General features: G+C 39.7%; 1 protein-coding gene across 3 annotated transcripts in view; it reads left to right on the plus strand.

Annotated features, from left to right (window-relative positions):
* Positions 1–20,900, plus strand: part of INPP4B (inositol polyphosphate-4-phosphatase type II B) — a 471,298-nt gene that overhangs the window by 141,632 nt on the left and 308,766 nt on the right. For all 3 annotated transcript variants that reach the window (XM_036763284.1, XM_036763286.1, XM_036763285.1), the window contains exon 6: positions 4,560–4,639. In XM_036763284.1, coding sequence (XP_036619179.1) covers positions 4,560–4,639 — 80 coding nt within the window. The remainder of the gene's footprint in view (positions 1–4,559; positions 4,640–20,900) is intronic.

Raw genomic sequence — 20,900 nt, forward strand, 5'->3', positions numbered from 1 at the left:
CTACAAAGTCCTTAAAGGCAGAGGATAATTGTGAGAGCCCTGGAAAGGCAAGGATAGAGTGTACAGCAGACATATAGACAATATGAAGGAAATGAGTTTGCCAGCTGCCACTGAAATATATTTTCACTTGGTTTTCAGTTAGATTTTTCACACAAACTAAGTTGAATTTGAACTGAGATGGGGAATCAGACTATATTTTCATAGGTTCATAACAATTATAGGATCCAGAAGGGGAGGGTCCCTTGAACATCAGCACCCATCATCACCTCCCTCCCTCCCCATCATATAGATGAAGAAACCAAAGCCCAGGAAAGGTCCTTCAAGTCCAATCCCCAGATTTCAGAGATAAGAAATCGGAAGCCTCTCAGAAGGTTAGGTGACTTGGCCACAAACATACAAATAAAAGTTTAGAGCAGAACTGGTCTTGGAATGCAAGTCTTTGTGAGATATTTTTTCTCCCTGAATCTCTGAATCTCTGTGTCTCTATATTCCCCCACCCCCATCTCTCTTGACCCCTTTCTTTCCTGCCCTTTGCTCTTTCTCATCCCCTTCTCTGTATTTCTCTACATTCTCTAACTCCTCCTTCCATCTCTTCCTCAAAGGAGGAAACTGAGTCTCGAGGAGGTTGTTATTTCTCCATGATCACCCAGAGGGTTCAAGTCCAGGCTGCTGGGACTCCATGTGCTGCCACCACCAAAATAGTCGAGAAAAGACTAAGCCTGAGAAAACATGTTTTAATTCAAGCTGTTTTCTCTTGATATAATCTATCAAGGCATTACTGACAAGGTTTGCTCTAATCCTAACCACTTTTTCCTCTTCTAAATAAAATTAAAATATTTTCCTTTTAGAACAGTCCTCATATTTTTGGAATACTATGCAGAAGGGCTATATTTCAGTGATTTACAGTTTTCCTCATATGCCTTATCTTGTGTGTCTCATAGAAATCCAGCTCTCCAACACAGAGGGAGACGTTTTTACTTGCTTTTTGTATTTTTATAATGAGCCCTTAGCACACTGGAATGGATGCCTAATTTTGTATCACCCTTTGTTGCAGGGTTTTCTGCTTTTGTTTTGACTCTTTTTTTATCTTCCAAAAATCACAGGAGTGCTTGCTTCAAAGTAAAATCGTATCTATAACAGAGCCAGCAGAATCACTTAAGAAGGGATACTAATTATTTGATGTCATACAATAGCACAAAGACCCCCAAGTTTGACTGAAGATGGTTTGTAAAAACCAGAAACCAGAGCTGGATTTGCTCCATCTGGTATAAAGAAAAGAGCGCTGTATCTAGAATTATAGGTAGGGACTTTAGGGATCACTGGCTATCAGCCCACCCCCATTTTAGAGATGAAGAAATTAAGGCACAGTGGTACCTTCACAGAGGTGAAGTCACTTCCCTGAGATTATACATGAAATACATAACAAACCCATGACTTGAATCCACATCCTGTCTTTAGATTCAGGCCACTTTTGGCTACATTAGTCAAAAGACTTGGATTCGAGACCCAGCTTAATCACACTGTACCACTTAATCACTCTCACCGTGGGAAAGTCACTGCATTTCTAAGCTTTGGTTTCCCCACCCATGAAATGATAACAGTAATTGGTGACCTGTCTGCATCATGGATGCTGTGAGAATTCAGTGACATAAAACTGCATTATGTACTCTGAAGAATTAAACAAACAAAGGTTTATGACCACATTTTTATGTACAAAATAAGCAACACTTTAGAGATGGCATTAGTACAGTAGAAAGAGTTGGGTTCAAATTCTGGTACTGCCGCAGACTACATTGTGATTTTGGTCAAGTCATTGTATATTTAAGGTCCTCAGTTTCCTCATCTGGAAGATGAGGTAGTTGGACCAGATCAGGAGTTCTTGATTTTTTTTTGCATGTGTTTGTCATGGACCCCTTTGACAATTTTGTGAAGTATGCAATCCCTTAGAATAATGTTTTAAAATAGATGAATTTTTTTTAAAAAATGGATCACAAAGGAAACAAATTATATTGAAATACAACTATTAAAAGATTTTTAAAAAGTTCGCCAACCTGTTAAAAATCTATCCACAGATTCAGACCCTAGATTGTTATCCTTAACTAGGTGGACTCCAGCTCCTTATCTGTGATCCTAATAATGTCCAAAAAATGCCTTCTCCGGTTTGAAAGAGTTCCACGACGTAGTACTGTAGTACCATTTACAATTTTAGGTAGTGATATTATGTTTGTGTCAAACTCTGTTTTTCTTCATGGTCCATCATCCCCCTACCAATAACTACGGTTGGAAAGAAAGCTGTGTAGTGTAGATTTTTCAAACTGTGCTCCATCACCTGGCTACAGCCTTCCCTGTTGTCAGTGCCTGTTGATGTTTGCAAAGCTGCCTTAGAATACGTCGGCGTGCTGTTGCTGTTTGGAAGCACCCGCCCTGGGAGTCTCTCATTACCGCATTCCAGACTGGCCTGTCTATTGCTTGGATTAGCCAGCGGCTTGCATTCCTGTGACAGCATTTATAGATGCCTACCAGCTGTTCCTCAACCATGCATACCTTCAAGAGGCAGTCTGAATGTTTTCCCATTTTGTAACAAAGTTCATACAGTGTCTGGTTCTCTGATACTTTTCTTTGGAGTTCAAGTCAACCTATTGCTTTTCTTTTGGGACCCAAGATAAGGGTCTCAAATGGTAAGGTCGGCTGCCAAGATTTACTTTCTCCACAAAATCATTGTGTCAATCAGCTCTGAATATATTGGACTTCTCACCTTGTAGTGAGATTCTGTGAAAGCTGCTGCAGAAAGGCTGTATAGCTAGGCCAACAGGTGAAGTTATTCAGAGTCCAGTGGGCTATGAAATGAGAAAAACCAACCTGTACTGCTGCTTTTCTGTGTTCATAATATTTTCCATTTCTTTATTATTCAGCTTACAACCTAATGGGGGAAGGGGGTGGGGAAATAAGTGAACACATAATTATGTTGGAAGGAAAAATGAGACATCCAGGCCAAGTTCTATGAACCATCTGAAGAGAGAAAGCTTACTTTCTCCTGGAGTGGGGAAGGGTCAGGGAAGCAAGGGCATGAAGCAAGTGACATTTTAGAAGTCCATTCCAGACATAGAGGAAAACATGAGTAAATGCAAACCCAGGAGAAGGGAAATTGAAAAGAGAGAATAGAAAGACTTCTCCAGAGGGGGCGGAACATCACATCAGTAAAAGATAGTCACATGAGATAAGCTTGGAGAGACATCTTCCTCCCTTAGGTCAATTTTCAACAGCTAACGGACCCAATTTTTCCTTCAACTACAAGTACCCTACTTTCTTCCATTCTTTATTCTGACTTCCTAACACTTACTGCTCAACATGTCAGCCTCTTGGTGCGTGAGAATGTCTCACCAACTGGATCTTCTGTTAGTTTTTTCCTTTCCATCATGTTCATCAGATTCCCAGAATGACAGCAAACTTTTCTGTTGATATTGCCTTCCATTTTCTAAAAGAATCAAATAGGTTTCCTGAAGTCCATTCCCCTACTAAGTCCATCCAGGAAGGAAAGAGAGCTGAGGAATAATTGTGTCGAGAAGGCAGCATTGACCTCTTGTAATGTGTTGGAAGATTGAAGATATTAATAGAATAAGTAACAGGGTAGATTGGAGTTTTCTTGTTTATATCTTAACCTTGATGAGGGAATGAAAGACTCTTTATTGTGCGCCTTAATAATGTGATTTGGGGATCCAAGGTAAGCAGGATATTAAAGGAAGATGAAAGGTTTTCTTCTTCTGAAGAAAAAAAACAATTTAGAGATTTATTCTTCGCATTACGAGGTGAGCACTGTGGAAGCTAATAGCAGTAGATAGTAGGCATGTATTATGACAGGTCAAAACAGCAATTGTACAAAATGCAGTTGGATGAGCAGAATTCTTTTTATTTGTGTTGGAATGAAATTGTTCCATGTTAGTATAGAAATAACAAAGGAAATGAATGCTTAACAACATTACTATAAATGGGGGATGGGGGGAGAGGATAGAACATTTCTATTTATAACTTACAGAGTCCCACATAAAAATAACTGCAACTCACCAATTGGTTCCTAACTGGAGTGCAAAGGCATCACTGCTGCTGCTTCTGGTGCTGCTGCTGCTCCTGCAGCTGCTGGAAGGATTTTGAGGAATCCTCATAGCAAGAAGAAACAGTGGATTGGTAAAAACTCAAAGTTCCCTAGTTCTCAAAGAGGAGGAAGAAGAAATCAAAAGTTCCTGGAGGCTGGGCATTTTCTAGATCTCCATCCCACAGGTTGTTCATCTATTTGTTTCTAATGAAAAAGATACATTCCTACCACCCCAAGTTGTGCTTAATAGTATCGTCAATAAGTGTGTCTGTGATCTATGGATCTGTTTGACAGGATAATAGATCAAGTCAGTCAGGTTCCAAAGTGATGTTTCTTACATGCTTCTAAAGATGAATTTTATGTGATTGTGGCTCAAAAAGAAAGTCTGAAAATTAATAATCTCTCTCTCTCTCTCTCTCTCTCTCTCTCTCTCTCTCTCAATCTCTCTCCCCCTCTCTCCCCCTTCTAGCGGAGCTTCTTGGGCTGTGCTAGTTTTAAAGTAGGGGACTTGCTGAAATCGAAGGAGCAACTGCTAACCCTTAGCCTAAGGTAGGTCTCTTTGTCTTTAACAAACCCTTTAAAATGATTCGCCCATTATGATATTCTTTGACTACTGTTCCATTGTGTGTGGAACTTACAAGATTCATGCCAGTGGATTAAATGCTACTTTTAGGTGGCTGCTTTCTTCCCTTAAAACCAAGTTAGCTTGACGTGGAAGTTAAGTCCATGGGTCAAATTAGGGAAAGTTGCCAGCTCTTGTATATAAATAAGCTCCTATGCTGTTAGGAGGATTAGAGTCCTTTTAAGCAATTTTCAGATGAATTGAAATGTTTCTTTTCTTTCTTTTTTTTGACCTAGCTTTATTCTTTTTTATTTTTATTTTTTAAATTTATTTTATTTTTTTGGAGGGGGGAAGGCAGGGCAATTGGGGTTAAGTGACTTGCCCAAGGTCACATAGCTAGTAAATGTGTCAAGCGTCTGAGGCTGAATTTGAACTCAGGTCCTCCTGACTTAGGGCCAGTTTTCTACTCACTGTACCACCTAGCTGCCCCTATTCTTTTTTTATTGACAGAATGCTAAATTGTAAAACTGGACAGTTTCTAGGTTTTTGGATGTTTAACACGTTTGAATATGCCTACTTGAAGGCAGCACTATAAATGAATTAGCCATATATCTTTAGCTGGAATATTTTTGATGTAATTCAACAAAGTTGTATTCTTCATTTCTGAGTTTATCATCATGAAACCACTGAGTGCTTCAGCTGAGCCATGTTGGAAGCCATCATGGGGTGGGTGATCAAGGACAGCTCACTTTGAGCACTAGGGCCAGGACTTTTGGTCTATAGGATAATTCCCAAGTTGCTGTTCAGGTGGGTAGCTTTATTAATATGAAGCACAGTGAAGCAAGCCATGGAATACAATAACCACTTCTTTTGACCCCAGGCACAAACTCAGTACAATGTCAAATTATTCTTCACCTGCAGAATAACTTTGTCCTCAAGCTCTGTGTGTAGCTAAGGGAACTGCCATGTGTGTATAATGTATTTATGGATCATGGAAATTAATATATCAAGTGGGAAGAGGGTGAAAAGCCTCTTATTTTGAAGCCTCTGCAGGGACAAAATATAGACAAGAAAAATGGCCTCCCTCTTTCCTTCCCTTCTCAAAAAGCATTTGAAACTAGGCATTTATCACTGTCAAACTACTGAGGTTTATGCTGGCATCCAAACTTCTGGGTTTTCTTCCCCCTTAATTTTCTTTTAACTCTATAGGTAAGATATTTCTGTGCTTTGTTATTTTTAAAAGTCAGTTAAGTTCGACTTTTTAAATAATCTAAAGCAATGAGAATGATTTTTAAGAAAAGAATTAGGTCATTTTTATCTATTCTTTGTGTCCTTATGGACTTTGTTACTACCTTCTCTCCTACTATCACCTCCATCCACCTTCTCTCTCTCTCTCTCTCTCTCTCTCTCTCTCTCTCTCTCTCTCTCCCTCTCTCTCTCCCTCTCTCTCTTTTCCTTCCCCTGACTCTCTGTGTCTCTCTCACTCCCCCTTCTCTCTCTCTCCCCCTTTTCTCTCTCTCTCTCTGCCCCTCCCTCTCTCTCTGTATATGTGTATATATACACTTGTAAAGATATTTGTACATACAAATGCATATATACATAAAAATATATGCGTATCACATATATTACATATTCCATTTTCTGAATGTTTCATCAGTTTCCATTCTATTGGCATCTTCCTTCCTTTGAGAGATCAGAAAATGAACCCTTTGTGTCTTTAAGTTGGCGCTATTTCAAGGAGAGATTGCATCTCTGCCATTTTCCAAGCATCACTCTATTGATTGTCATTTAAACTTGCTCCTGTGGGTCATTGAGTCCTGAGGTGATAGAATAAGAAATACAATGGTTCCACCTCCATGAACAATGAGAAGAGATCACTCTAGAAATTCTGGTAATAGCCATTCATGGTTTTATGATTGAATTCTTTACTTCATTCTCTGTTATTTTTCATTTGGTTTAGTCACGTCTGACTCTTTGTGATCCTATTTGGGGTTTTTTTGGCAAAGATACTGGAACGGTTTGCCATTTCCTTTTCCAGATCATTTTACCTGTGATAAAACTGAGGCAAACAAGATTAAGTGACTTGCCCAGGGTCACATAGCTAGTAAGTGTCTGAGGCTCAATTTGAACTCCCAGATATGAGTCTTCCTCCCTCCAGGCCCCACACTTTATCTGCTGTGCTGCATAGCTGTACTATAATTTAACTAATCATAACTAGTGTTTATTCAACACTTTAATGCTGGCAAACACTCGACATTTATTATCTCATTTGGGCCTCACAGCAATCTGTGGAGGTACTATTATGCTACTACTATGCCCTTTTTACAGGTGAAGAAACTTAGGATGAGAAACATTGACTTGCCATGGGTTGCATAATTAAATATCGGCTGTAAGATTTGAACTCAGGCTTTCCTGACTCCCAAGTCTGGCACTCTATCTATGTTGCAAGGCTGCCTCTTTTTCACTTTATTTTTAGCATATAAACCAGTTAATTTATAGTTTTCTTCAGAGCTCGAATCAAATGCTACCTCCAAATGAAGCCTCTCCCCACCCTCCCAGCCCCTTATTTATTTTGTATCTGCTTCTATGTATAAATGAAATCCCTTTCATAGAATGTAAGCTCCTTGGGGGCATGAGCTACCTTCATTTTTATTTATCACAGAGCCTAGCACTGTGCCTACTACATTCTAGACACTTATGTAATAACCAGGCTTGCTGTTTGGTCGCTAAACTGCAATTAGCTTTGTGGTTATCTTTTGTTTATTTTTCATCATAAGGTGACCCAGAATCTTGCAAAATGACTCTTCTTTTTGCCTTGGCCACCAAACAAAATTAATTCTGCTACCTTCTTTAGCCATGTCTCTGAGGAGAACCTTTGAAGCATCTTAGGTACAATACTCTTTACAACTCTGGTTTCACATGTAGTGGAAATGCCAGTACTAATGAGATTTGCTTCATTTGGTAACATATCAACGTGATCATCGTTGGACATAGATCTCACATTTAGAATACTAGTCATGAAATACACATGCAAAGGTGATCTTTAAAAAAAACACCCAAACATTAAAAAAAAAAGTCTGTGCTTGTTCTGGTCTATGATCTGCCACTATCACAGCAGAAATGGAAAGGGGCCACACAGGACTGATGGGACATCATGGCTGAAGAATTACTCAAGTAGTGATCAATCTGAGCCTCTTTGTATTTCACAAAACTAGGGGCAGTCACTCATTGGGACCATGTTCCAAGTCTCTCCTTAGCTTTCCATCTAACTCTCATAGATCTAGAGTTAGAATAAGTTCTGGGGCCATCAAGCCCATCCCCCTGCTTTCATAGAAGAGGAAACAGAAGAATAAAATAACTTATCCTAGGTCATGTAGGTAGTAACATATTTGAATAGAGGTCCTCTGACTGAACAAGACTAGAATCCTTTCTTCAACAGGTTCCCCTGAACATTGCCTCTTACACACTTGCTAAAAGCTTTGAAGAAGATTTGTTTTTAGTGCTGCTACTGGTTTTCCTTAGCTGGCCTGTGGCTGTTAATTTTGATTACTAAGCACTTACCATGAAGAGGCTAGCTGTGGATGTCTGTGCATCAACAACAATAGCCTATGTTTTATATGGGGCTTTAAGGTTTACAAAGCATTATAATACAAATATTTCCTCATTTGATCCTCACTACTACTTTCTTGTGAGACAGAATCAGGAACAGCCTAGCTGTTCCACCAGAGTGAAGAGGGAAAAGTCTCTTGAAGATGTGAAAGATGATTCTTCTGATCTGTCCCTAATACTTGCAAATAGAAATATAGGATCCAAATTTAATGGCAACTTAGAAATCATCTAAATAAGGAATTCTTCATCTGTTTTGTGTCATGAACTCTTGGTCCAATCTGATGAAACTTACTGAATGTTTTTAGTTGCTTAAAATAAAATATATAAGATTATTAAAGAAACCAGTTATATTGAAATACAGTCATCAAAAACTTAAAAAAAATTCAAGAACCCCAGCTTAAGAACCCTAATCCAGACATGAAATCTCCCCTATGTCAACCCTGTTAAGTTTTTCCTCTAGCCCAGGGGTGGGGAACCTGTGGCCTTTAGGCCACATGAGGCCTTCTAGTTCCTTGGGGGCAGCCTTTTGACTGAGTCCAAGTTTTACAGAACAAATCCTTTTATTAAGGAAAATTGTTCTGTGAAGTTTGCATTCAGTCAAAGGACTACACTTGAGGCACCTAGAGGGCCACATGTGGGCTTGAGGCCGAAGGTTCCCCACCTTTGCTAAGTGACTGGGAAGCCACATGCTTTTAAAAATATTCTTCATAATATACCTCTCATTTTTCTAAAGGCCATTTTTTGGTTCGTTATTTAATGAAATTAGTTCTCTTTTAATTATGTTATTTGGCTTTAGTGTACTCAAATTGATGTTATTAACCATTGGTAAAGATTTGTAGTTCCATCTGCCGTTAATAAGAACATTGTTCTTAAGGCCAATTAAAAACACTATAGGATGAGAAGATTTAGAACTAAAGGGAACCTCAGAGATCATTTAGTGAGTAAACTGAGGCCGCGAGAGGTTATGAGACTTGACCAAGATTGCAGAGACAGTAAGTGGTATGGACAGGATTAAATCTCCAGTTGTCTGGACTCCAAATCCATTCGTCTTTTTATTTTACCACAGAATTAGAGTAAGCACAAGGCACTATTTGAAGGGAAAAAAAAAACATGACCATGAGAGCTTCAAGTTTTTATGTCAAATCTAGTCAAGTCAAGAAGCATTATGTGCCAGATACTGACTATGCTAAGTGCTGGAAAAGAAAGATAGTGTCTGTCCTCAAGAGGCTTACACTGTAATGGAGGAAGAGGGATAGGCAACTGAAAAGTAAAATAGGGAAAGGAGAGAAGTTACCCCCAGGAAGGTGGAGACATCTTCAAGGCTGAGGAGGATACTGGGAAATGGTCAAGAATAAACAAATAAAGAAGTAGGAAGAGTCAAGCGTGGAAACAGGAGCAAAGTGAAGGTGCGAAGATGGATATGTGGCTCTCTTACTTAAAATAGAATTTCAGAGAACTGACCAGTGAGAAGTGACCTACAACAGAATTTAATGTAATAGGTCCATTTCCTTTAACTTTATACCTCTACAGGAAAAAAAGAAAGTTCAAAAACAGTTAATGAGATAAAAAAAAGTCCTATCTCCAATCAAAATCCTTTTTAGAAAATGATATTTGCAATTTCTGGATGTCTGCTAATTTCCGTCTTTCCTTTGACTTTACCACAAACCAAATAAAGACTTGATGGAGTCTTCTAGTTTGGGGGGATACGTTTTGTTTATTTCTGGTTAAAAAAAGAAGAAGAATCTTCTCTCAAAGAATTTTCTTTTCCATGGGCTCAAAATCTATGTCTAGTGTCTGTGTTCCCTAAAGTATTAAGTCAGAAGAACATTAGGTCAGGGGTAAGGGACACTGTTCTATTTTTCAGCCTCTTTACTGCTTAATCCAAGCTTTTATTCTTTTAACATTCTTGTCATAACTTTAAAAAAATACTGATAGTTTCCAGAATTTTGTGAGAATGCATCCAAAGAAGATACATATATTGATAGATACTGTACTATTCAATGCTTAAGTTCTTTCTGTTCATGCTGTTTTGGGTAGTTTCCTAAGACTGATACATTTATGCAAATTAGCCTGCTCAGGATGCTTGCATCACCCCCATGAGATACTCCTTAATAGTCAACTCAGGGACTAAGACTTTCAATTCTAAAAACATGATGCCTGCTCTGTACTCGTTCATATATAGTCTACTAACTTCAAGCCCCCCACTAGTGGAAAGCTAAGAACCAATTATATATAAACATGTATGTATCATATAATACATTTATCATGTCATATATATCTGTATTATTAAATACATATACATACACACATCTATAAATACTTTAATAGTTTTCAAGGCATTCTTCATATATCATTTGATCCTTGTCACAATTCTGTGAGGTGTGTCCCACAGGTATTTTTGTCACCATTTCACAGACAAGGCAACTGAGGGGTAAAATGACTTACTTGCTCGTCTCACCCAGTTAGTAAGTGTAGGAGACAGAATCTGAACCCAGATCACCCAGACCCCCAAATCTAGCATACTATTGTCTATGAAACTCATACTGAAATAATGAAAGAAGAAAGATTCTTTGAGAGAATTGCCCGCAGTTGTGAAGGGGAAAAGGAAGCAGAGGACCCTGGCTTTACTTGGTTGGTTGATAGGAAAAGTAATAGAAGAGTCTGCTTAGCACCATGCCTGGCACATAGTAGGTGTTTAATAAATGTTTGTTGATTAATTAATTGGGGGATCAAATGCTACCAGGCTACTGGAGGAGATTTGTATATCTCTGACCTCATGAAAGAAGATAGGGAATAGACCTGGTCACAGATTCTTTCTCCTTTCTTAGAATAAAAGAGAAGCTGGAATCATTAGAGGGTCAGGGGAAGAATGCTTTTTCCCTTAAACATATTCATAAAGTGCAAAAACACAATGATGAGGTGAAAATGCTTGTTCCTGAGAAAGTCACCAAGGGAGAGCCAGGACAGTTGAAAGTTTGTCAACCTTGCTTGAGACTGTTGCTTTGCTATTGTAGATGAGTTAGAGTCTAAGCTTCCATGTCAGCCTTCTTGGTGCTCAGAATCACCATTGCTACATCCTCACCCCACTCAGCATGTGCATTTTATTCAGCGTATATCTGTGCCCTCCTTCTCTGAATTGAATTAATATTTTTTGACGCAGGAATTAGGGGGTCTTTGAGAACTTGTTTATTTACAATTGAAGGATAAAATAATTCTGGTGAGAAAAATATAATTGTTGGCCTCTCTAGAACTTGGAGGTGGGGAGGGCATGGCCAGGTGGGAGCCAATGGGTAGAGCACCAGGTCTGGAGTTAGAAGACCTGAGTTCAAATCCAGCATCATATATTTACTACTGCTGTGACCATGGGCATATCAGTTGACCTCGGTTGAGCTCAGTTTCTTCATGTATAAAATAATAATAATAATACCAGAGATGATGATAATAACACCAGCGTCCCAGGGTTGTTATAAGGATCAAATGACATTAATTAAAATATTAATAAACTTGGTGCAGTGCTTGGCACATAGTCAGTGCTTTATAAATGTTAGTCACTATCATCATCATTATCATCGTCACCACCATCATCATTATTGAGGGGCAGCTAGTTGGCACAGCGGATAGAGTGCTGGGCCTGGAGTCAAGAGGACCTGAGTTCAAACCCGGTCTCAGAAAGTTTGACTCTGGCCAAATCACTTAACCCTGTTTGCCTCAGTTTCCTCATCTGTAAAATGAGCTAGAAAAGGAAATGGCAAACCGTTCCAGTACTTTTGCCAAGAAAACCCCAAAGGGGTCATGGAGAGTCAGATGATGAAGCAACCACAGCAAAAATTATTATTGACCAGGGACTCCCCAAAAGACCCAAGTAAAATTCACTGGAAAATAGGGAACTTATTAGGAATATGGAAATTTGTCTGATACATTTGTTCTCTTACGGAGAATGACTTCATTGCCATCAGTCTTCATGTTTAGGAATCATAATTATTTCAGCTAAATCATTTTTCACGTCAGTGAAAACCACTTTATCCTTAACGTTATGTCACCAAAACTCCTAATCCGTCCTAAGCTGATTTACCGTTATTTGCTGCGTGTTTTCCTATGTGCTGCCGGAGGAATTAAGCAGCCTTGTATGTATGTTTACTAGTTGCATCTGCCAGTCTGTGTGCGTCTTGTGGGAATTCTGCTGCCGAGAGAATCGGAATTTCTCTTTGGAAACAGGTCTCGGCTTCTCCTTAGATGTAGCTCATCTACCCCACAGCAATGGCGGTCACAGCTTACTTCCCTGTAGGCTCTCCACCTTAGGCGTCTTATTTGCTTGTCTCTAGTTTGCTGATTACTTTGGTTCTGCCCTGTTAAAAACTAAGGATTTTGGGGAGAAGGTTTTGCCCCTTGTTACGTGTATTTATTTGATTGTGGATAATGGTCATTGTGTTTATTGTAATGCTTTGTACACTACAGGGCACGATAGAGGTGGGCACGGGTGGCTCCAAAATAGTGCCATATGTCCTTGTTTATTTGATATTCAAACAAGCCTGCGAGGTAGATGGGGCAAGCACTATTATCCCCCATTTTATGGAGGGGAAAACTGAAGTTCAAAGTGAATTACCCAAGGTCACACAGCTAATGAAAGGCTGAGCTGGATTTCAAACTGCAATCTCAAGGCTCTTCCATTAGCCTATGTTATTTCCATGCCTAATCCACACTAGTCCTTTTATGGAGCATTCTGTAAAATTAAGGGGATCCAGGATAGGCATATGCTGATGGGCTTCCTGGATTTACCACCTGTCCTGCTTGTACACCCTACGGTGGTTTCCCACTAACATCTGACCTCCTGACAATCTAAAAAGGCCTGGTGGGGGCCGTGCAAGCTGCCCCTCTGGTGCATTCCTAGGACTTTGAGGTTTTTTCGTTTACCCAGTGGCTGAACTCTCTAAGATGTTGTGTTCCTTGCAAGTGTGAACTTGACCATAGAAGGTCTTTCTCTAGTTATCCCTGGTGCTGGGCATAATACTTGGAACTTAGTAAGACTAATTTCAATAAATAAATAAATAATTTCAATAAATAAACTAAAGTTCAATACATGCTTTTCATTAAATAAAAAAGAATAGAAGAGAGGCAACATTGCTTAATGAATTAGAGAACCTAGACTGTGGTCCTCATTGTAAGGGAGCTGGGTTCAAGTCTTATCTCTAACTTACTTACCAGCAGCATGATCCTGGGGCAAATTACTTTAATACTGAATGCTCAGGACAACTATCTTAGACTTTAATTGGCAGAACACTTGTCTTTCAGCATTGCTGGAGGGAGTTTTCTCGTCAGAAATTACCTACACCTACAAAAATTAAGGTCCGATACAATTTCCAATTAGTATGAAAATGACATTTAACTTGCTATTCCATAAAATAAGAAGAGAATATAAAATCGAGACGTTAACTCTCTTTCTTTCATTGTGTATAACTCTGGATAACAGGGGAGACATAGGCAGGTAAGGGTGATCCAGATGCACAACCCCAGTCACACATGCCCAAAGTTTCTCTTTTCAATGTTCTTGGTGGACTGAGAGTCCAACGAAGGCTACAAGATGGTGGCTACTACTTTGCTGTAGTTGTTCAGTCATTTCAGTCTTATCCATGACCCCATTTGGGGTTTTCCTGGCAGAGATACTGGAGTGGTTTGCCATTTCCTTCTCCAGCTCATTCTACAACTGAGGCAAACAGGGTTAAGCGACTTGCCCAGGGACACAGTGTCTGAGGCCAGATTTGAACCGATGACGATGAGCCTTCCTGACTCAAGGCGTGAAGCTCTATCCTCTGTGCTGCCCTGTCACTACTTGTATTGACTCTAACCAGAACAGGACAGCGGCTAGATCCCTGGATCTGGGGTGAGAGGTCCTAGTTTCAAGTCCCAGTTTTACTGTTTGCTGCTTTTGTGTCTTTTTCTGAAATTCTTATTCCTTCAGAACTTTGTGATTTTTTTGGTGGGTTTTTTTTAATATGTAAATTAAGACTAAATAATCTTGAAGGCTCCTACCAGCCCAAGATCCCATGACCCTGTCTTTGAAAAGATCTCCTTTAGAGGGCATATGGTCAGACAGTCAAGATTCTGGGGAACTGAGGACTCCTTTCCTTTTGTAATCCATGTACTAGCTAGATGGTGTACTGTATAGCATGCTGGACTTGGGGTCAGGAAGGCCTGAGTTCAGGCCCTGCCTCAGAGGCTAGCTAGCTGTGAGATCCAGAACAAATTATTTAAACCTCTCTCAGCTTCATCTCTAAAACGAGAAAGGTGAGTAGATTGAAGCGTCTCCAAGTCTCTTTGATCTCAATGTGATTCTCTCAGCATCTTAGGTACTGTTTTCTGTTTCAGAATGAAAGTCTGACTTTCTGCATTCTGACATGGTAACAAGCTTATTTCTGGGATAGTAGATACCCTAAAGATATGGGCAGGAGTCTGTATAAAGCAAGGCTTATTCCAACAAAGGCTAGAAAAAAATCTTTGTGAATGAAAACTTGGTCAACATAGCTCTGAAGCCACGGCAGGGATATTTAAATTTCGCAAAGGGTGTCAATTGTTTTGAGTTCTTTTATTTTGTTGGCTAGCCAGAGAAGGTCCACAGCTGAAAGAATGCAGGAGTAGGTTGAGTTGGAATTTCAGAAGGGATTGAATGTCAAGAGAGGAAGGAAGCTCTGAAAGCCACAACAGCATGTGTTTATGGAATAGGTTATGCTCTTATATGGAGTTGTGTTACTGGCTTTTGGGGGAAAGGGTGAAGTCTTGAAAGGCTTTTATCTAGAGTGACTTCCTCTCTGCTAGGGCTGAGGGGGTGGTGTTGAGTACACTCTGCACAGGAGGAGAGGGTAGATATGAGGAGCCCTGGTATTGTGACAAAGAAAAGTCAGACATTGCTCATTCATTTATAATGTATATACCTATGCAAATAGGCACTCTCTGCTTCTCCTTTTCTGGTCTTAAGCCATTTTCAGGAAACCATGGATATGGCCCTGGGAATCAATTAGCATTCTGATTTTTTTTTTGTATTCAAAGAGTTTATTGATATTCAATGTAAGTGTGTGCAAGATGCAAAATTAATTGAAGTTTTCAGTTTGAGAAGAAATATTGGTTTGCAGTTAGAAGGTCACTTTGTGGTTCAGAGGGAGATCATTATGCATAGAAGGAAACTGAGGCTGAGAGAAATAGACGATTAGTGGCAGGGCCAGGACCTCAACCTAGGCTTTCTAACTCCAGATCCAATTCTCTTTCTAATGTTCCATGATATATCCTTATAGTATATTTCTTTTTTTTCTTTTGGAAGTGGGAAGGCAGGGCAATTGGGGTTAAGTGACTTGCCCAAGGTCACACAGCTTGTAAGTGTGTCAAGTGTCTGAGGCCGAATTTGAACTCGGGTCCTCCTGACTTCAGGGCCGGTGCTCTACTCACTGCACCACCTAGCTGCCCCTCATTATAGTATATTTCAACCAATCCTTATAATTCAGAGACTGAAAGGTTGCCTTTAACATTAAAGTAAAATTCATACACTGAATTTACCCAGCTCCTTCTTATCCTGGTATTTCTGAGAAATATCTAGATACTGTGAAAATAAATAATTTCTAAAAATAGGGTCTATAAAAATTCCTATTCCACTTGCAGAATTGGTATTAGCTCTACTTTGGGTTACCAAAGTCACCTTGCTGGCCATCACCCAATCTTTCTGTTGCCCTTGGCACAACTAGGAAGAAAACCTTAGCCTCCATCTGCCATGTGTTCCTTCATAGGGCCAGGCTCTCATGGAAGTCTCTTGAGACATATGAAAAGAAAAAGCTGAATATATTTAAAATTTTTAGGTCTTTTGGCAGATTTCTTTCAGACCTTGATTGAGCAGCCACATGCTTGTTTTCATAAAATATTAGAATCCAAGAGGACCCAACTCAGAACCATGCCTAGGGAAAGGGCCATCTGGGCCTTTGCTTGAAGATATGGAAATTTAGGGGGGATTGAGAATGCCTGCACCCCTTCAGTACTGGTGAAACAACTGGGTTTAACACTTAATTTGCAAGAATATTTAGTTAAAAATCAAAGCTGTATTTCCTTTGGACAGAGGCTATCCCCCAAGTGGGCTCTTTATGTCCCACTTTGTGCCCCCAAACCACTCCTGGCTGTGACCTCCCCAAGTAGTCCTCGATATCCTGGGATCTCCCATCCTGTCTCTCCTCCTTACTCCCATAAGGCTTGTCTTCTCTCTCTGACAACTGAATTTTTCTTCAAAAGTTAATCTGAAGACATGCTTCGGAGTTTGTAAAGCTGTCTCCAGGCATTAAAACTGGGCCTATAATTCTCCCTTACTAATGATGACACTCTACTTTCATAGACATCTATGATAAGACTGACAACATAGGGGCTGAATTTTGAATTGTGTGAAAGCTGCCATTGAATATCTTCTACAAATTTGGCTTCAAATTATGATATTTGTAGCCTTATATAACCCGCTCCTCTTCCTACACTTATTATATCCCAGCACTTAGCACAGTGACCCCCACATTTTGTTGTTCAGTTGTATCTGACTTCTTGTGACCCAATTTGGGGTTTTCTTGGCAAAGATACTGGAGCGGTTTGCCATTTCCTTCTCCAATTCATTTTACAAATGAGGAAACTGAGGCAAACAAGATTAAGTGACTTGCCTGGAGAGTCACACAGCTAGTGAGTATCTGAGGCCAGATTTGAACTCAGAAAGATGCGTTTTCCTGGCTCCAGGCCTGTCACTATATCCCTTGTGCCACCTACCTGGCACATAGTAGGTACTTAATAAATATTTATTGACTGAGTTCATTCACTCTGCATCCTAGTTATAATTGAGACACTAAATAAATCCGTGAACCAGCGATCTTGTGGCTGGGGATTTCACAGGCTCAAAGTGTTGTTTTCTACCTCTGGGCATTTTCACAGACTACCTCTTATGACTAGAATAATAATAGCTGATGCTTTTGAATGCATTAGTAAGGTAACTTATTTACATGGTCACATTTGAGCTGCCCAATAGTTCTGTGACATAGGTCCCAGAAAGTCAGTGTAGACATGATTCAGATTCATGTCCGATGGAGTGTTTAAGTATATGATGCTGCCTTTCTCTCCTCCTCTCTTCCTTTTGAAATGGCTGTCTTCCTTCAAGGCTTAGTTTAGCTGTGCTATGCAGCCTCTTCTGTTATTAGTGTGTTCTCTTGGATCAAACATCCCTACAGTATTTTATCTTTTTCTCTGGCCCTTCATTCCTTATCTTGTGTTATAGTTTATTGCATGCAGATAGTAGTCTTCCTAGGAGACGCTAAGCCCCTTGAAATGAGGGACTATTGCTTTTTTGTCTCTTTATCCTCAACATAATACCTGGCACATAGTAGGCACTTAAGCAAATGTTTTTGGTTCTAATTTGATAAATGTGAAAGTCAACATAGTGTAATGGGGAGAGGGCTAGAATTAGATTAAGAGCTCCGTTTAGCATCACTGTTCCTTACCTAGTTCTGTGACCTTAGGAAATTCACCTAACATCTGTGATCTTCAGCTTCTTCATCTGCTAAGTGAGGGTAATCCTTGTAACAGCCACCTTATAGGGTTGTTTTCTCTGGTTTCTACTATGAATATAGGTACAGGGGATATATTTTACATGCATAATACATATATGTTCATGTGTGTGTGAGAGAGAGTATTTATTATTAGACACTTAATAAATGCTTGCTGCGTTGAGTTATAATTGCAATGATTATTAAATAGGTTTTCTCCTCCATGGGGTTTTGTTTACAATGTTCCATTCACATTATTCCAGTTGATTCCCTCTTATGATCAGAAGCATGCCTTTGTGAGGTGACTTTTGGGATATAGCCTGTGGAATGGAACCAGAAACGTCCATTGGTCCGTGAGAAGATCGGACTAACAACTTTGCCCTCATTGGCACCTCATAACTTGCATGCCTGTGTGCTGCTCTGACACCTCGAGATGCCTCTATTTCCTGTGGTTGGGCAGGCAGCCTCTTCTGGGTAAACTGAGGTGAGAAGCGGTTGTATGTGTGTACTTGTGACTTAGGGTTAAGGTGATAGGTTGAATGAAATAATAGGGAAAGAAAAAAAGCAGAGTTAGATTGAAAAGGGAAAGAGGAAAAGGAAAAGAAAAATGAGACAGAAGAGGAGAAATTAGGAGAGAGGAGAAAACAGAAAAGAGAAATAAATACTTTATAAGAATAGAACGGCAAAGGATCAATGTACTTTTGCTCTGATTGATTGCCCTTTCAAATTCTTTGTGTCTTCCACACCCATCCTCCCAAAACAACTATTCCACTTGCAGGAAGATGAGAGCTGTGGGTCAGATGGACAGTCCTTTGTTTATTTGCTTCATAGTAGCTAGGTGGCACTGTGGATACAATGCTAGGCTTGGAGTGAAGAGGACCTGAGTTCAAATCCAGCCTCAGATACTTACTAGCTGTATGACCTTGGACAAGTCATTTAATTCTGTTTCCCTCAGTTTCCTGATCTGTAAAACGGGAACATTAATAGTGTAGAAACTTGCAGGGTTATTGTTACTACCGAATGAGATAATGTTAATAAGGTACTTAGCACAGTAGCTGGCACATATAATAAGCTCTATATAAGTGTTAGCTATCATTAGCTATTATCATAATTCATAGGGAAATGGGGGTATCTAGAAAACATGGATCTGTAGATGGTGCTTATTGGTTTTTATGTATCTGGTTTGACTTCATCTTGCAGGAATATGTTTTATGGCATGGTACAAATATAAAATCTTTGCCTTTACACAGACCAATAAGTAACTGACCGAATGGATGCGTGCGTGGATGAATGAATTCTTTGTGCTGTGCATTTGGATTGGCGATCCCAGACAGGGAGGTGACTGACAGGTGTGACTCAATTCCATGGCCGGATCCCAATCACACATATATCAATGATCACCTGGTGGTTCAGCTATCTAGCTCTGCTTGAAAATAGAGGCAATGCCAATGATATCTTTCCTTTTTATGATTCCTTTAAGCATGCTGGATCATAAGATTGAAAGGCAGTTTGGTAGACTAGGAAGGAAGGGAATAATCATTTATTAAGTGCCTACTATGTGCCAGGCACTGTGCTCAGTGGAAAGACACGGGATTTGGAAACCCAGGTTCAACATTCAACTCTGCCACTTTCTGTGGGAACTTGTGAAAATGGCACATAATCCTTATTTCTCTCATGTAAAATTAAGGACATAGCCTGGATGAGACCTCTAAGGTCTTTTATCCCCTCCCCCACCCCATTCTAGAATCTTATGATCAGCTTAAATAATAGACATCTGTGATGTGCCTGACAATATGATCCTATGATTCAGAGCTAGAATAGACCTTAGAGATCATTCGGTATTTTACAGCTATGAAAATGGAGCCTCCTTTGTATTGAAATGACTTGGCCAAGGTCCAACAAGGGACAAGAAACAAAGCAAGGACTGAAGCCTAAGTTTTTTGACTCCAAATTCAATACATTTTCCACTGGAGTATCAGCCTCTTATCTAATCATGGCAGAAATGGATAGAAGAATTTAGCCAACTGGGATATAGACTTAAAGTGTTCAGTATTTCACTATTGACCCATTATGGGCATTAGCAGCTTGCCAAAAAGAAAAAAGCCAGGGTGGGAGGGTGGGGTGGTGTAACGCTGCATGGGGGAAAATGAAGACAGCTCCAATCAAACTACACCCAGTGTTACCAGCCACGCATTCCATTACTCTACCCACAGAAAGAATTGTTAACTGGCCTGTTCTCAAAAGCTAAATGATCCAGAACAATCCATTTCGCCTTTTTTTTTTTTTACTTTGAATTTTCTCATATATAAACTGGGAAGCAAGGATATCGACCAGCTTCTAGGGTTGTTTGTTATAGGAATAAAATGATTATGAAGCACTTTGCAAATGGAAAGTACCTTTACTAAGCCCTGTCCGTTGTCCATCTCATTATACAAATATGGCAGGTAGTCATTGATGTTCTATCATTTTATCTTCTCCACTCTTTCTGAGGCCATTTCTCTCATTTAAGCTGGGTACCAACTTTTCATTTCTGAGCCCTGGAATGGAGGGTGGCCAGGACTGTTTTTTTTTTTTTCTCTTGCCTGGAATCAGATTTGAAACTTTCTGAGAATTAGCACAAGAAATCAGACAGGCAATCGATGGTGGTTTCTGTATATTCTGTATTTTTTTTAGAGGTAAACCTCTAGATAACACTAGCACTGTTTCTTAGTTACTGAGACTGGCATCAAGTTAAGGTTCCTGGGTAAGGGGAAATGAAGACCTCAGAGCAGGTGATTAGCATTGAAAATCCCTCTCAGCTGAGACCTGTGATCATCACATTCAAGTGGGAACCATAGAACTGGATCTTTGCCGCCATCTGTATTAACAGAGAATGTCACTGCGCTGCATCAGCGCAAGCAGTGAAATAGGTAGGCGATATTAATACTCAAATGCATGAGGTCTATTTAAATTCCAGACTCCTAAGCCTGAATTTCAGAAGAAGAAAAACAAAAACAAAGCCTTGTCTCTTTGCTATGGAAAACAGGAAGATGTGTATTTCCTTTAATTTCATTATTCCCTCTTTGCATTCCTGCTGCCCAAATAACTGCACTTG

The sequence above is a fragment of the Trichosurus vulpecula genome, chromosome 6 (genome assembly GCF_011100635.1).
Source record: "Trichosurus vulpecula isolate mTriVul1 chromosome 6, mTriVul1.pri, whole genome shotgun sequence".
NCBI lineage: Eukaryota > Metazoa > Chordata > Mammalia > Diprotodontia > Phalangeridae > Trichosurus > Trichosurus vulpecula.